Source organism: Podarcis cretensis (assembly GCF_951804945.1).
Source record: "Podarcis cretensis genome assembly, chromosome: 11".
Lineage (NCBI taxonomy): Eukaryota > Metazoa > Chordata > Lepidosauria > Squamata > Lacertidae > Podarcis > Podarcis cretensis.
In genome coordinates, this window is record NC_137180.1 from 63700955 (window position 1) to 63718918 (window position 17964).

At 45.1% G+C, this 17964-nt stretch overlaps 1 protein-coding gene across 1 annotated transcript in view; it reads left to right on the forward strand.

Moving 5' to 3' along the window:
* Positions 1-17964, forward strand: part of DNAI1 (dynein axonemal intermediate chain 1) — a 169637-nt gene that overhangs the window by 8984 nt on the left and 142689 nt on the right. Inside the window, exons 2-4 of the mRNA XM_079994837.1 lie at positions 3674-3718; positions 13913-14011; positions 15221-15301. Coding sequence (XP_079850963.1) covers positions 3674-3718; positions 13913-14011; positions 15221-15301 — 225 coding nt within the window. The remainder of the gene's footprint in view (positions 1-3673; positions 3719-13912; positions 14012-15220; positions 15302-17964) is intronic.

Genomic DNA, 17964 nt, shown 5'->3' on the forward strand with positions numbered 1-17964 from the left:
CGATCGAAAGGTCGGCGGTTCGAATCCCTGCGGCGGGGTGCGCTCCCGCTGCTCGGTCCCAGCGCCTGCCAACCTAGCAGTTCGAAAGCACCTCCGGGTGCAAGTAGATAAATAGGGACCGCTTACCAGCGGGAAGGTAAACGGCGTTTCCGTGTGCGGCTCTGGCTCTGGCCAGAGCAGCGATGTCACGCTGGCCACGTGACCCGGAAGTGTCTCCGGACAGCGCTGGCCCCTGGCCTCTTAAGTGAGATGGGCGCACAACCCCAGAGTCTGTCAAGACTGGCCCGTACGGGCAGGGGTACCTTTACCTTTTTACCTTATACTTCAGGGAGAGTGCTCAGGATTTAAAAGCTTTCAGGATCACCTCTAGGTGTCTTCAAGCCCAAAGAGAACATATTTCATGCTTAATGGCCGCATCCTATCCCTGGCTTTAGCCAAGGTTGGTGCCTCAGCAAACACAGATATATTTAATATGAGGCAAGCTTTCTGCCTGCATGGCAGAGCTTTCCAAACTGTGTGTGGTGACACATTAGTGTGTTGGCTTCAGTGTGTAGGTGTGTCGTGTGAACGCTCCTCCTGGGGCTAGAAAGGGGTTAGTTTATCACCTCCGGTTTGCTAGTAAAACTGAATTACTGTGTCAGGAAATGACGCATGTCCAAAAAGTGTGTCACCAACATGAAAAGTTTGGAAAGCTCTGCTGTATGGGTTTGCACTGATTCCAGGCAAATGGAACGGGAAACTATGGCTGTTTTATTCTATGCGGCCGTCCACATGTGACCTTTCCCGTTTTGTGGTTGTTGCATTGCATGAATAATAATTAATAATAATGCTATGCTTCTAATAGGTTGTGTTATATTCTGGATTATGTATGTTTTAATAGATTATGTCTGAATAGGATGAGAGTGTTGGAGATACGTGCAAATGTGTATGTGAATCCGGTCTTGGGTGTTCGATTTTCGTTGTTGTGTATACTGTGTATATACGGACAATGACAATAAATTTATCTAATCTAATCTAATCTAATTATTATTATTATTATTATTATTATTATTTATTATTATTTGTACCCCGCCCATCTGGCTGGGTTTCCCCAGCCACTCTGGGTGGCTTCCAACAAAGATGAAAAATACACTAAAATGTCACATATTAAAAACTTCCCTGAACAGTGCTGCCTTCAGATGTCTTCTGAATGTCAGGTAGTTGTTTATCGCTTTGACATCTGATGGGAGGGCGTTCCACAGGGCGGGCGCCACTACCGAGAAGGCCCTCTGCCTGGTTCCCTGTAACTTGGCCTCTCGCAGTGAGGGAACCGCCAGAAGGCCCTCGGTGCTGGACCTCAGTGTCCGAGCAGAACGAATAGGCCTCTTCGGGGCACTGGGGATGAGCAACAGGGATAGGGGACCAACTCCCAGCACCTAAACAAAATGATGATAGGCCCTGTGAGCTCAACAAACCTTGTGTAAACTTTCCTTATGATTTGAATTTTGGTTGGAGTAAAATTGAATTCTTTCTTCTTTTCAATGTCAGCATGTCATGAAACAGTTTCTGCTCATCGGACACTAAAATTACTCAGCCCCTGATTGCTCATCATGAGAAAGAGATACAGTTTGCACAAAACAGCAGAAGAATCTGTAAACCTGTACCTGAGTTGTACCACTTTAGACTATGGCTACATACACATACATACAGGGATGCAGGTGGCGCTGTGGGTTAAACCACAGAGCCTAGGACTTGTTGATCAGAAGGTTGGCAGTTCGAATCCCCGCGACGGGGTGAGCTCCCGTTGCTCGGTCCCTGCTCCTGCCAACCTAGCAGTTTGAAAGCACACCAGTGCAAGTAGATCAATAGGTATCGCTCTGGCGGGAAGGTAAACGGCGTGTCTGTGAGCTGCTCTGGTTTGCCAGAAGCGGCTTAGTCATGCTGGCCACATGACCCGGAAGCTGTACGCCGGCTCCCTTGGCCAATAAAGCGAGATGAGTGCCACAACCCCTGAGTCGGCCACGACTGGACCTAATGGTCAGGGGTCCCTTTACCTTTACATACACACTATACCAGGGGTCTCTTGTTGTTGACTGCCGTGGGCTCTTTTCATTGGAAGGGCAGGATATCAGTTTAATAAATAATACAAAGTTCAGCCCTCACAGAGCGACAATCTGCAGCAGCCTTAACGAATTATAGCTCCCAGGACTCTTTGGGGAAGGGATATGCTTGAAATGTTTGGAGGGATGAAGAGTTATTTCAGAAAGTGCTTGTTCAAATGAGAACAAAAAGACAAACTTTGGCAAAAGAAATGCAAGCAGACAAGAAGGGATGCAAAGGAAGAAAGAGAAGGAGAATTTGAGGAGCAGGTATGGGTTTATATGGCAGGGTTTAAAATTAAGTGCCCCACCCCCCTGTACCCCTGTACCTGGTACAGTCCAGGTACAAGTTTGCCATTTTATCTGGTGTTTGTGAGATGCGAACCAGACCAGAGATTTAGGGCTGAATTGCCTTTTGCTGCATGTCCAGTCTCTTCTTATGTGTAGCTTTGCTTTTGGGTCTTTCCCCCATATAGTTAAAACAAATTTACTTGATTGCATTTTATGTCAAGTTAATTGAAATATGTGTAACTGCCCAAAACAATTAGCTTCCAATTGTCTTGTCAATGCCTTTCCTGCCAGATAAATACTTTTATAGACTCATCTGTGGAGGCTAATGGCAGCCAGGCTTTGTTTCATGCTTTAAATTAGCAATTTGCTGGTTGAATTGGGTCTAAATTAATCTGTGCTTTGGAAATCTCTTATCAATTGTATTCCCTAAATCCCATTAAACTACCATCCAGTATGCTCATTGTACAAGAAAATGATCATGACCATTCCCCCCCCCCCCATGTGAACAGAGGCCTTTTTTTTTCATTTGGTACTCAGATCATTGTAGAATATTCTTTGCAGCTTGGTCTCGTGGATTGTTAAAATGTGACGCTTTCGTGGGCCAAAATATCAGGCCTGCTTGATGGTCATCAGTGCTTTTTTCCCCTTAAAAAATGTTTAGGGGTACTCTCATTTTCCTACTCATATTGAAATACTGCCCCTCAATGAGGCCAAACTTAGATTCACAAAATGTTTAGGGGTATGCGTCAAAAAAGCACGGGTTGTCGTCCTCAATGTGCACATTACTGCATTTACACAAATCTAATACACACCTCAGTTTTCAAAACCTTGAACCCAAAAAAGTATTTGGTGCGAATGTTAATGTACCGGAACGGGTTACTTCCTGGTTTTGGTGCTCACGCATGTGCAGAAGCGCAAAACGACTTCACATGCATGCGCAGAAGCACCGAATTGCGTCACGTGCATGCGCAGACATGGCGCTGTGGGTTGTGAACGCTGCGGGTTGCAAACGTGCCTCCCACATGGATCACGTTCGCAACCCAAGGTATGGCTGTAATGCCTAGTTCTCTTGGTAGCATTCTGCTTATTTTTATCAGCAAACATATACCACTATGGATTCAAGTGTTTCAGTAGATAATGAAAGACACAGAATTATTTTTTAAAAAAATATTTTCTGTGGAACGAACTGGGATCTCTGGCTAAAGTAGCCATTCTTGACAACTGTTCCTAGTTCTTCTTTGATCGTCAAAGGACCTTGTGTAAAATTTGACCATGTTTGACCCCATCTTTATGTTTTTTTCTAGAGCCAGCCTACACTTAAACCTTCCAAATCAACTATAAGGAGACGGGTAAGAGATTCAATTCTAAATTCATTTTCTTGCAACTCAGGGCGGCAATCTTAGTGGATTTTTGTTTGTTTGTTTTGGAATATGAGTGTGTTTAAAATGGCAGACTTGGGAGAGAGCTGGATTAAATTCCTTTTGTCCACTAGCACCTGGATGAATTTACTAGGGAGCAGACCTCACTGTTTTAAATGGAAATTCATAAAGGAAATAACAATGACTGTGTATTCAGAATGCGACCTTTAGATTACAAGAGGCAAAAGTGGGCAGAGCCATGGATGTGACTCTTACTTTTGGAAGGAACGACATTCCAGTCGTGCAAAAGTCAGAGGCTTTTACACCTCCACACAACATATGGAGCATCCATCTCCACTGTGCATCCAAGATGAAGGTTCAGCTAACAGAGGCATTATCAGATTTCAGCCAGTGGGCAGCACATGAGGACAGTGTGGGGCAGGGCCAGGGAGGGGGGAAAGGTGGGAAGAGGGGCTGTGTCCGGGGAGGCGTCTCACATGCTTCTTAGTCATAGGCCCAAAGCATCCTTTACAGATCTGGCCACTTCTGTACCTGGGGAAAGAAATATGAAAAACCACAGACGTGCAGGATTCATATTTTATATTATCAAGCATAAAATATTTGACGTATGATAATCCCAGCACGTTTTGAGCCTCAGTCTTCTTCAAGGCATTGCCTGTAACTATTATCTTGTTAAAATACACAATGAGGGAGGAGGCAAGCTTTCTACCCAAAGATGTATAGGAAATATAATAAACAAAAGGTGAATTAATGGTCTAAATTTCAATCCTTCAAAGAAAAAAATGATTGCTGGCATGATTGCTGGAGGGGGAAAGAGGAAGAGCATTCTCGGGGCTTTTCTTCAGCTGGAACTCACCTGAACTCAGTTCCGGCATCTCTTTTTCTAGAGAAATAGCACTGGGCATTTTTTCCCTTCCTCTAATTCTTCCTGGAGCATTCCCGTTTCATAGGAACAAAGAAATCTTTCTACCCTGAGAGAGAACTAGCTAACTCTGGGGTGGAGAACTTGTGGTCCTCCATATTGTTGATGGATTAAAACTGCTACCCCCCCAGACCATCGGCCACGCTGCTAGGGTGAATGGGAACTGCAGGGCGCGTGGAGCCACAGGTTCTCCAGCTCTGAGTTAAAGAAACAGCTCCCACCCTGTCAAAAAGAATGAAGAAAAACGGAATACAAAATAAAATAAAACGGAGGCGCATTCTTGACTTTCATCTGAGGTCATGGGAAGACAGATGCTGCACTGGGCAATCAAAGAGGATAACCAAAAGCTCCATTTTACCCATTTTAACACCACAAATTTGGAAAGAAATGTCCATCATGCTCTAAACTACATGAAAGAAAGTCGCACGCCCTTCTCCATGCACACTGGTTAAGGATCAGGCTGGTATAAAACGCTGTCTCTTGACCATTTTAAGGATATGGTTTGAGTTCTTCAGCAAGCCTTCCCTCTAAAATTCACTATCTATAAGAATCTGCTGCATCAAAATTTCACACCCAACATTTAAAGGTGGCCTTGGTGTTACCTTGGTATCTGGCATATGCTAAAACTATTTTTTTTTTAAAAAATCTGTTCATTAGCCTTTAGAGTTTTTTGTATTATTAGGCATATTTGTGTGCAGCTTTGCGTTAAGCAAAAAGGATACTGTGGAGGCAGCAGAATGCATAACGGTGCAGCTGCTCCCAAGTGGAGTCACCGTTTTCTCCCCTGAAGTCTTTTCCTTGGTGTTTGGAGGGAGGGCTCCCCAGAGACCCACCCCCTGTTTTGTGTGCATGCCGGACAGTGAATGGAGCGCTCCTTTGATCAATATTCCATTCACCCTTGCTGAGAGCAGTCATGCATAGGAAGATCCAATTAGACCCTGGATTCCGTATCCGCTGCATTCATACAGGGCACAGGTCTGAGCGACGCTTCTAGGAAAACGGATTGAAAAGGGAGGTTGACGTATTGAAATTCAGCTCATGGCAGCCTTTCAGAGCAAAGGGGAGAAATTGCCCCAAGCCCCTGAATTCATTTCAATCAACAGCTCTGTGCTGCACACCAGTAATGGATATAAATTTAAATTAATTTCTCCTGCAGTTGGTTTCTTGCTACCAATGGGACAAAGAGCTCCCAGGAACTGCACACGCGGTGACACGGATTGGACCGATGTGTTGGGCATCAGGTGTGTGCAAGGCCTGACCGCCCCCCCCCCCCCAGCAGCAGTTGGTGGCAAGTACCTGGAAAGAAGGGACAGCAGGCAGGGACAAGGGATAGCCTAGTGATGCATTGCCTCTCAGTACCATGTGTTGGCCAGATAGAGTACAGAGACCTTGGAGACATCTGTATCAGGGAGTAAGTGCCCCAGAACTGCCTGCCTAGGATTACCTGACTGAGTACTGGCTTGTGTCTGGTTACACCTGCCGGAACCTTACAAGTCAGTTGCATAGGAACTCTGCAATTCAGCAAAAGTTACTCTAGCACCCATTGGACATGACTGTGTGTGAGGCACAGCCACCTTCCTAAGAGAGTCGCAAAGGAAGACATTGGGCAGAAAAGAGACTTTCTCTTAAGCAAAAATATGGAGAATTCTGTAGCATCATAAAGATGATCTCAGGTTTGGGGTGCTATCATCATCTTCAAATTAAATTAAATTTCTATATCGAGCTTCACCCGAAGATCACAGGGCTGTTTACACAAAATACACAATAACAAACAAAAACAAAAACCTTCCCCCCAGTTTAAAATCCCATAGATTGTTTAATTAGCCAAAGAAGAGGAATATTTTTGCCTGGTGGGTAACCACTCTACCCTGAACACACCACACTATATGGAACTCAAGCAGTAAACAATAACATTTTTGAAGGTCCAGACAGTGGAGTTTGGAAACTGCTTATGTGTCTGAGAAAAGCTTGATGGTTCATGAAACTTTGAGGGGAGGCAATCACAATCTGCACTGCTTATGCCCTTATTGCCCACCCCTGACCCATAATTAAATATTTTATTCTGTTTGTTACAGAAGAGAATAGGTGTTTCTTTTGCTGTGCTGCACATCCAGCTAGCTTTGGAAGAATGTGGTTCTTAACATGTGCCACCTCTCCTATCTTCATATTTAAAACATCTCACAGAAGTGACACTTTGAAATCACTTTATTTTGTGAAGCCTTTGAGGAGCCACTGTCTAGAGATCATCAATGGAATATGCATTGAATTGTGACTAATTCAGGAATTGGACAGAAGGTGATCAGAGGAGCTGGAAGTGTCATTCTTCAAACCTAGATGATTAAAAAGAAAAGAGAATTAAGATTGGGGGGGGGGGTAAATGATCCACGGGAATGGTAGTGACTTTGATAGTCACCCTAATCCAAGTGGGTTCAGTCAACAGATGTTGATTAGAAGTTATCCACCAAACGACAAAATCTCCCTTAGCCCTTGGGACAAAAGTCTTCCCTCAAGATCTTCCACCCACATTCTTTTCCATACCTGGTCATGCTCTTTTGGCTCCTGAATTGCCAGATTGGAAATGCTGATTTGAAATGCCCAATGACAGTGAATATTATGGGACAGACAGAAAGGGTTTGGTCTACGTCCAGTCACTTAACAATGCCTTAAATGTTAGGTTGTTGCTTTTTAATTGACTACAAATAGATGCTCAAAATCTGCCTTGCCTTGGTGAAGGGGCTTGAATAACTCAGAGAAGCTATGAGCTATGTCGTGCAGGGTCACCCAAGATGGACAGGTCATAGTGGAGAGTTTTGACCAAACGTGATCCACCTGGAGGAGGAACCGGCAAGCCACTCCAGTATCCCTGTCAAGAAAACTCCATGCACAAAGACAACAGGCATATAAAAGTTATGACGCTGGAAGATGAGCCCCTCAGGTTGGAAGGCGTCCAACATGCTACTGAGGAAGAGCAGAGGACAAGTACAAGTAGATTCAGAGCTGATGAAGCGGCTGGACCAAAGCCGAAAGGTTGCTCAGTTGCGGATATGCCTGGAAGTGAAAGGAAAGTCCAATGCTGTAAAGAAAAATATTGCATAGGAACCTGGAATGTAAGAACCATGAACCTTGGTAAGTTGGATGTGGTCAAAAATGAGATGGCAAGAATAAATATTGACATCCTGGGCATCAGTGAACTAAAATGGACAGGAATGGGCGAATTCAGTTTGGATGACCATCATATCTACTACTGTGGGCAAGAATCCCATAAAAGAAATCGAGTGACCCTCATAGTCAATAATAATAATAATAATAATAATAATAATAATTAATAATAATTATTTACTATTTATACCCTGCCCATCTGGCTGGGCCTCCCCAGCCACTCTGGGCGGCTTCCATAGAAACCAAAAATAAACTAAAATATCACACGTTAAAAACTTCCCAGAACAGGGCTGCCTTAAGATGTCTTCTGAATGTCAGGTAGTTGTTTATTGCTTTGACATCTGCTGGAAGGGCGTTCCACAGGGCGGGCGCCACTACCGAGAAGGCCCTCTGCCTGGTTCCCTGTAGCTTTGCTTCTCGCAATGAGGGAACAACCAGAAGGCCCTCGGCGCTGGACCTCAGCGTCCGGGCAGAACGATGGGGGTGGAGACGCTCCTTCAGGTATACTGGACCGAGGCCGTTTAGGGCTTTAAAGGTCAGCACCAACACTTTGAATTGTGCTCGGAAACGTACTGGGAGCCAATGTAGGTCTTTCAAGACCGGTGTTATATGGTCTCGGCAGCCGCCCCCAGTCACCAGTCTAGCTGCTGCGTTCTGGATTAGTTGTAGTTTCCGAGTCACCTTCAAAGGTAGCCCCACGTAGAGTGCATTGGAGTAGTCCAAGCAGGAGATAACCAGAGCATGCACCACTCTGGCGAGACAGTCCGCAGGCAGATAGGGTCTCAGCCTACGTACCAGATGGAGCTGGTAAACAGCTGCCCTGGACACAGAATTGACCTGTGCCTCCATGGACAGCTGTGAGTCCAAAATGACTCCCAGGCTGCGCACCTGGTCCTTCAGGGGCACAGTTACCCCATTCAGGACCAGGGAATCCTCCGCACCTGCCCGCCTCTTGTCCCCCAAAAACAGTACTTCTGTCTTGTCAGGATTCAACCTCAATCTGTTAGCCGCCATCCATCCTCCAACCGCATCCAGACACTCACACAGGACCTTCACTGCCTTCACTGGTTCTGATTTAAAAGAGAGGTAGAGCTGGGTATCATCTGCATACTGATGAACACCCAGCCCAAACCTCCTGATGATCTCTCCCAGCGGCTGCATGTAAATGTTGAAAAGCATGGGGGAGAGGACAGAACCCTGAGGCACCCCACAAGTGAGGGCCCAGGGGTCTGAACACTCATCCCCCACCACCACTTTCTGAACACGGCCCAGGAGGAAGGAGCGGAACCACTGTATGACCGTGCCCCCAGCTCCCAGCCCCTCAAGACGGTCCAGAAGGATGTTATGGTCGATGGTATCAAACGCCGCTGAGAGATCCAGCAGAACTAGGAAACAGCTCTCACCTTTGTCCCTAGCCCGCCGGAGATCATCAACCAGTGCGACCAAGGCGGTTTCAGTCTCATGATGGGGCCTGAATCCCGATTGGAAGGGATCCAAATGGTCCGCTTCTTCCAGGCATGCCTGGAGTTGTTCGGCAACCGCTCGCTCAATCACCTTGCCCAAGAATGGAAGATTTGAGACTGGGCGATAGTGGCCATCGTGGCCGCATCTAAAGATGGTTTTTTAAGAAGCGGTTTAATAATCGCCTCTTTCAGCGGGTCTGGGAAGGCTCCCTCATGGAGGGAAGCATTCACCACCCCACGAAGCCCATCGCCCAGTCCTTCCCAGCTAGCTTTTATAAGCCAGGATGGGCAAGGATCCAGGAGACAGGTGGTTTGCTTCCTGTCCACATCCTCAGAGGTAACAGATTGGAATTGATCCCATGCAACTTGACTAGACAGGTCTCTAGCACTCTCCCACCCCGGCCCTGCTCCCACGGTGGAGTCTACTTCTTCCCGAATCTGAGCGATTTTATCTGCAAAAAACTTTGCAAAATCATTGCAGGAGAATATGTGGCCCGTACTGGGCCCCGATGTTGCAGGTGGTTCCGCTAAATTGTGAACCACCTGAAAAAGTCTCCTGCTGCTGTTTTCTGCAGATGCAATAGAGGCGGTGAAGAAATTCTTCTTCGCCGTCGCTATCACCACTTGGTAGGCTCGACACTGAGCTCTAACCTGTGTCCGGCCAGATTCTGAATGGGTCATCCACCACCGGCGCTCTAGCCGTCTCAACGATTGTTTCATTGCCCTCAGATCCGTGGAAAACCACGGGGCTGCCCAGGCTCCATGCAATCGGAGAGGGCGCTTCGGAGCCAAACAGTCAATAGCCCTGGTTAACTCCACATTCCAGCGGGCCACCAGGGAATTAGCCGAAAGGCCATCAACATGGGATAAAGTATCCCCTACCACTCTCTGAAAACCATTTGGATTCATTAAGTGGCGGGGGCGGACCATCCGAATTGGTCCCACCTCCCTGCAGAGGGGATGGGTCACAGAGAAGTCCAGTTGCACCAGGAAGTGATCTGACCATGGCACTGTTTTCGTTTCGCTTTTACTTAGTGTCAGATCACCAACATCCATAGAGGTAAACACCAGTTCCAAGGCATGTCCGCGGCTATGGGTTGGGCCAGACTTATTCAGGGACAGCCCCATGGAGGCCGTGCTTTCCACAAAGTCCCGAGCGGCCCCTTGTAATGTCATGTCGGCATGGATGTTAAAATCCCCTAGGACGACCAAACTAGGTGTCTCCAGGAGAACATCCACCACGACCTGAAGCAGCTCGGGCAGGGAATCCTTGGTGCAGCGGGGAGGTCGGTACACCAAAAGGAATCCTGTACTGCCCCTATTGCCCAACTTCCAGAACATGCACTCGGAAAACTGGGTCTTCCCAATAGGACGCCTGGTGCAAACTAATGACTTCCTAAAAATCACTGCAACCCCCCCTCCCCACCCACATGACCTGGATTGCTGTGCGTAAGAGAAACCTGGTGGACAAGCAGCGGCAAGGACAGGCCCATCTGCTTCATCCAACCAAGTCTCTGTTAAACATGCCAGGTCAAATCCTCCATCCATGATCAAGTCATGGATGGCAGTGGTCTTATGAATCATTGACCTGGCATTGCACAGCAACACCTTCAGGTCATGTGGCTATCCCTTGCTGATTCTAGTATCCATCCGGTCAGGACCAGACCCGGAGGCAGGGATAGTCCTCAGACAACGACTAAACCTGCCCCCTCTGTAATGACATGGCGAAAGCTGTACTGGGATACAATCTCAAAAATGATAGAATGATCTCGATACGAATCCAAGGCAGACCTTTTAACATCACAGTAATCCAAGTTTATGCACCAACTACTGGTGCTGAAGAAACTGAAATTGACCAATTCTATTGAGACTTACAAGACCTTATAGAAGTGACACCAAAGAAGGATGTTCTTCTCATCATAGGGGATTGGGACACTAAAGTAGGGAATCAAGAGATAAAAGGAACAACTGGCAAGTTTGGCCTTGGAGTTCAAAACGAAGCAGGGCAAAGGCTAATAGAGTTCTGCCAAGAGAACAAGCTGGTCATCACAAACACTCTTTTCCAACAACACAAGAGATGTCTCTACACATGGGCATCACCAGATGGGCAGCATCAAAATCAGATTGATTATAGTCTCTGCAGCCAAAGTTGGAAAAACTCTATACAGTCAGCAAAAACAAGACCCAGAGTGGACTGTGGCTCAGATCATCAGCTTCTTATAGCAAAATTCAAGCTTAAACTGAAGAAAGTAGGACAAACCACTGGGCCAGAAAGATACAATCTAAATCAAATCCCTTATGAATACACAGTGGAAGTGAGGAACAGGTTTAAGGATTTAGACTTGGTGGACAGAGTGCCTGAAGAACTATGGATGGAGGCTCGCAACATTATACAGGAGGCAGCAACGAAAACCATCCCAATGGAAAGGAAATGCAAGAAAACAAAGTGGCTGTCCAACGAGGCCTTACAGATAGCGGGGGAGAGAAGGCAAGCAAAATGCGAGGGAGCTAGTGAAAGATACGGAAAATTGAATACAGATTTCCAAAAAATAGCAAGGAGAGACAAGAAGGCCTTCTTAAACAAGCAATGCAAAAAATAGAGGAAAACAATAGAATGGGAAGAACCAGAGATCTGTTCAAGAAAATTGGAGATATGAAAGGAACATTTCGTACAAAGATTTCCATAATAAAGGACAAAAGTGGTAAGGACCTAACAGAAGCAGAAGACATCAAGAAGAGGTGGCAAGAATACACAGAGGAATTATACCAGAAAGATATGGATGTCTCGTACACCCCAGGTAGTTTGGTTGCTGACCTTGAGCCAGACATCCTGGAGAGTGAAGTCAAATGGGCCTTAGAAAGCACTGCTAATAACAAGGCCAGTGGAAGTGATGATATTCCAGTTGAACTATTTAAAATTTTAAAAGATGATGCTCTTAAGGTGCTGCACTCAATATGCCAGCAAGTTTGGAAAACTCAGCAGTGGCCAGAGGATTGGAGAAGATCAGTCTACATCCCAATTTCAAAGAAGGGCAGTGCCAAAGAATGCTCCAACTACCATACAATTGCACTCATTTCACACGCTAGCAAGGTTATGCTAAAAATTCTACAAGGCAGGCTTAAGCAGTATGTGGACCGAGAACTCCCAGAAGTGCAAGCTGGATTTAGAAGAGGCAGAGGAACCAGAGACCAAATTGCAAACATGTGCTGGATCATGGAGAAAGCTAGAGAGTTCCAGAAAGACATCTACTTCTGCTTCATTGACTATGCAAAAGCCTTTGACTGTGTCGACCACAGCAAACTATGGCAAGTTCTTAAAGAAATGGGAGTGCCTGATCACCTCATCTGTCTCCTGAGAAATCTCTTTGTGGGACAAGAAGCTACAGTTAGAACTGGATATGGAACAACTGATTGGTTCAAAATTGAGTCACAACCTTTGGGGGGGGGTCCATGGATGCATTTGAAATTTTGTCATGGCCCTTCTGCTTCTCTCCCTTCTCCAGAGTCACATTTGTACACAAGATGATAAGAGCAAAACACAGAATAGATCTGTGACCACAGCACTCCATTGTCTCTCCTGCTGTCCTCTGACTCCTGCAGCACCCCGCTTTCTCTGCCCCTCCAGTCACTCTGTTTTGTCTCCACCCAGTCTCTCAGGTCACTCCCTTTCCCCTCCCACCTTCTTGTCCCTTCCACCTTCCTTCCGTTCAAGTGCTTGGGTGATTTTCAAGGCTCCGAGTGGCAACTCATGCGCTGGTCTGGATGTTGAAAAGCCGAAAGGAGAAGAGGGGGAAGAGTTTTACTCCTTTCCTCCTTCAGCAATGTGCACTTTGTGGGAGGGGAGGGATGTCATGAAGCGGAAGCTCACAAGGGTGCCATTGCGCCCACGGGCACCATGTTGGTAACCCCATATCTCCTAGGCAGGTAGGAACAGAATCACAAAAGAATGGTGCCTCCAGCCTGCTCCTTTGCAAACAATCCATAACGACACCACAGTGGCATTTGTTCTTTTATTTTCTCTTCTCTTTCTTTTTTCCTTCTTTCTTTAATTCATTATTTTCTTTAAATTTTATACCATTATTTACATTTTATACATTCCTTTTTAATTTTTTTGACAAAGTAATAATCATAAATAATGGACGCGGGTGGCGCTGTGGGTTAAACCACAGAGCCTAGGGCTTGCCGATCAGAAGGTCGGCGGTTCGAATCCCCGCGACGGGGTGAGCTCCCGTTGCTCGGTCCCTGCTCCTGCCAACCTAGCAGTTCGAAAGCACGTCAAAGTGCAAGTAGATAAATAGGTACCGCTCCGGCGGGAAGGTAAACGGCGTTTCCGTGTGCTGCTCTGGTTCTCCAGAAGCGGCTTAGTCATGCTGGCCACATGACCCGGAAGCTGTACGCCGGCTCCCTCGGCTAGTAAAGCGAGATGAGCGCCGCAACCCCAGAGTCATCCGCAACTGGACCTAATGGTCAGGGGTCCCTTTACCTTTAAAAATCATAAATAAATAAGAATAAAAATGTGCACCCCACCACCAAGACCATTCCATTAGGCATTTGATCATTTCTTGCTGCCCTGGCAAAACAGAATCCACCTCACCCTGTTGTTTAAATCTGTTGTTCTAGGATGACGAAGGCGGTGCTGAAGTGGAAGGGGGGGCAGATGAATGGGCACAGGCCAAGACATTAATCAAGCCCCCAGACCAGCTGGAGCTGACAGATGCTGTAAGTATATTTTGGAGGGGAGTCACTACAGGGTCTCGTTCCAGCCAATCTGGTGGCCCCTACGGTGCGTGCATAATAACCCCGAGAACGAATGTGGGAACCCAGCCTCAAATCCAGCTCAGGCAAGTCATGATCCCCTGGGATGAGGCATAGAAGAGGTTTAAGAAAGTGCTATAAAAATGATAAATGATTGTCATAGTGATCTTATAGGAGAGCTATTATTTGTTTGCAGTGCTAATGTCCTGGGCTGGCTGGATACAGCTGGGGTATCCCCAAGGGAACCCCCCCCCCCAGGAAAAGAAGACTTACCCTGCTTTCTCCAGAGCTTGATTGTCATTTGATGGTGTCTGCACTAGACTAGTACTTTCCCTAATACTCCATGTTTTTGTGTCCGTTGCTACACTTCCATTTGTGGAGGGCCACCAAACTCAATATTTTCTCTAACCTGACGGGCGGGAACAGCAGCTCTTCAAGGTCTTATGCAAAAGTTTTTCCTATTTCTCCTACTTAAGAGACTTGAAGGAACAGGGATTGAACCCATGAGCATATTAATCCCGTGTGCCCTGAGCAACAGGCCCTCCTTGTTGGAAGCAGCCCAAACTGTGATGGATTTTGGAACCCCGTGAAAAAAATTGCCCAACAGCTCTTCGAGTTGTGGGCCGTGGGTTAGTTTAATTGTACCCAACAAACAAATGAGCCTTTCCTTTTCCAGATCTTAAGAACGTGGAACTTGAAGCCAAAGGGATTCTGCTTGTTTGATTGCAAATGAGGTCATATAAGTCCCACAGGTTATCCTTTGTGTGTTTTCTCCCACAAAGGAGAACTGTTTTATCAAGAAGCATGCATGACTGGCTGAAGGGAATTACTCATTTTTGCACACAAAATGAAAGAAGATTGAATCATAACATTTACTTTCCCCCCAAAAGAAAATAATACACCCTCCCCGAATATATCAAGAAAGTTCAGTTACTTCCTTCTCCATGCAATGTTCACTTGAACCTAACATTTTCATGAAATACATCAAATCAGTACTGTCATTATTTTTAATGGGGGGAAATCATTTTATGACTTCTCTTGCAGCTCTCAGCAAAAGTTCAATGTGGCAGGCAATACAGCTCATGAAGAATTACAGGCTGGTACAAATGTATCTGAATATTAACTTTATAAAGGGTGTATGTGTGTTTTAAGCCAGCTTTTCCCCTTTTGCAGGAATTGAAAGAAGAGATCACTCGCATCCTGACAGCCAATAATCCTCATGCTCCACAGAACATTGTCAGATACAGTTTTAAAGTGAGTAATTTACTCTTCAATGAAATTCATATGAGATGTGGGCAATTGCTTCACTAATGTATGCTTTTAAAAAAACCCCTGCTATTTGAATTTGCATTTGGGATATTTAATTTTGGGAGCATAATGCTTGTTGGCAACTGTTGGCTGCTTTGACTTGGACAAGCACCACATAGAAAATACCATTAGCTGTCAAATACAAAAATACCATTGCATGTTGCTACCAAAGAGGGCTGATGCCATTGCATGTCAACTGTCAAATACAACTGGAAGCAAAATATCATGATCCAAATATGAGATATTTGGAGGTCTTTCTCTAGAAGCCCTTGCCACAGAGGCTTGGTGGGTAGCAGAAGGAGAGAGAGCCTTCTCTTTGTTGACACTGCAGGGATGTTTTCTTGTCCCCTGATTCGTACGATTATAGGTGCCAGAGATAGATAGATAGATAGATAGATAGATAGATAGATAGATAGATAGATAGATAGATAGCTTGTCCAGATTTTTTATGAATAAGTGAGGTTGGTTTTAGGGTTGCTTTTGAGATTTTGTCATGCCTTTTTATGTTACATTCCATATTCTACTAATCTTGTTGAGTTTATGTTTTTCCCATTTCCTTGTGTTTTAATGATGTTTTCAAGTTTCTCCTTGGAAGCCATCCTGAAAATTTCTTAGAAGTTAAAAAGGCAGAATGCAAAGGCTTTAAAAAAAAGAAAAATAGCATATCAAATATGCTTGAATTTAGCGAGCTTACTTTAAATATTGTTACACTGCCTTTCTTCACTTTAAAGTGGTTTCATACATATGCAGTGAAACAGTGTGCCTTCATTCCTATGCCTGCTTCCCTGGGAGAAAACTCCATTGAGCTCAGTGGACCTTTAATAGGATTGTGTTATATAAGACAAGATTTGCTTTATTTTTTAATTTTTGCATAACTTTTATATTTAATTTTCCGATTTTACAAATTCTTTTAAACAACACTCAGGACAAATCTCAAATGTCCATTGATTTCCCATCCACCCTTCCATGGCATTCCCCCCCCCCCTTACCCTAGAAAGCTGCTATTCTACTTATATTTTACCCATTAATAAGTTAAACCACCAGTTCTCACATCCGGAATTCAGCCATCGGAAGCAGCATGCAGGTGGAAGTTGCTTAAACGTCTGGGAAAATCTGGACCTATGGCAACCCATTTATTTATTCTTTAGATTTTTCACTTTTTGTAATACGGCAGCTCTTTTTTAACGTAACTGGGTTTTTAACAAAAGCCACTGAAGCAAAAGAGAGAAACCATCACATGTCTTTCGGTGCCCAGCAAAAACATTTCTCTTTACCTAGACTTTTGGCTATTAAATAATCTGTATTAAATGGGGGGGGGGCTGTTATTATTATTATTTTATTATTATGCTGTGAATTGATATTATCCTGTGTAAATTATGTTCTTAATGTTGTACACAGTCCTGGGATTTTAGGATAAAAGCCGCTATATAAATTGAATAAATAAATAAAATAATAAATATATCAGATCTCCCCCGATTCTGAGAAGCCTCCCATCAAGCCAAGCTTCAAAAGCTACCAGATAAAGTCAGGCCTGTATATGTTTGAAATGAAAATTCACAAGGGAGAAATTGCAGAGGAGACAGCAAATTGGTTCTTCGTTTAATCCTCACTTAATGCCTTATCTCCTGGCAACCTAGCAGTTCGAAAGCACGTCAAAGTGCAAGTAGATACATAGGTACCACTCCAGCAGGAAGGTTTCCATTTCCGTGTGCTGTTCCGGTTCACCAGAAGCGGCTTAGTCTTGCTGGCCACATGACCTGGAAGCTGTACGCCGGCTCCCTCGGCCAGTAAAGCGAGATGAGTGCCACAACCCCAGAGTCGGCCACGACTGGACCTAATGATCAGGGGTCCCTTTACCTTTAAGCTCCTGAAGGTAATGGGGCCCTTTATATGTCCAGCTGTCCTTTGTCAACAACGACAAAAGTTGCTGTTTTTTGTGTTGAATACATGCTATATGGTGATTTATAGACCTAATAGATATCTAAAGCCATTTGCACATGTTGCCATGTGACCAGCCCATGCAGAATCTAGGCACCCTATATATAGAAATGAGCAAACCAGGAATATTTTAGGGAGTAGGCTAGTAGGCAGGGGCCCATTCCTTACATCATAGGAGCCTACACAACACAAAACACTGCTGTATGTAGGTTTTATTTTATTTGTTTTTTATCTTATATTTTGGAAATGTACATCCAGTTTTTTCCTTTAAATTTTTTTTGGGGGGCCCCCAAGAATGTGGGACGCTAAGCTAAACCCTATAAGCTAAACCCTTGTTTAGCTTATATGTAAATCCGGCACTGGATGTGAGTTCCATCCCTGCCTTGGCTGACAATGCAGGGCTAGTTCTGCTCAGATTTTGCCCTTTGTTGTTAATAAGGACTTCTTCCCCTTCCGTTCCTTCTTTCAAACTTTCTTCCTTGGTATGTTCAAGCAGGGGAGGTAAATGAATAAGTAAGTATATTACCATAATTGATCACCCGGAAATTGTAGATAGAAGCCGCTCCAGATTGTTTTGAAGGTTTGACGTGCTTTTGAACTGCTAGGTTGGCAGGAGCAGGGACCGAGCAACGGGAGCTCACCCCGTCACGGGGATTCGAACCGCTGATCGG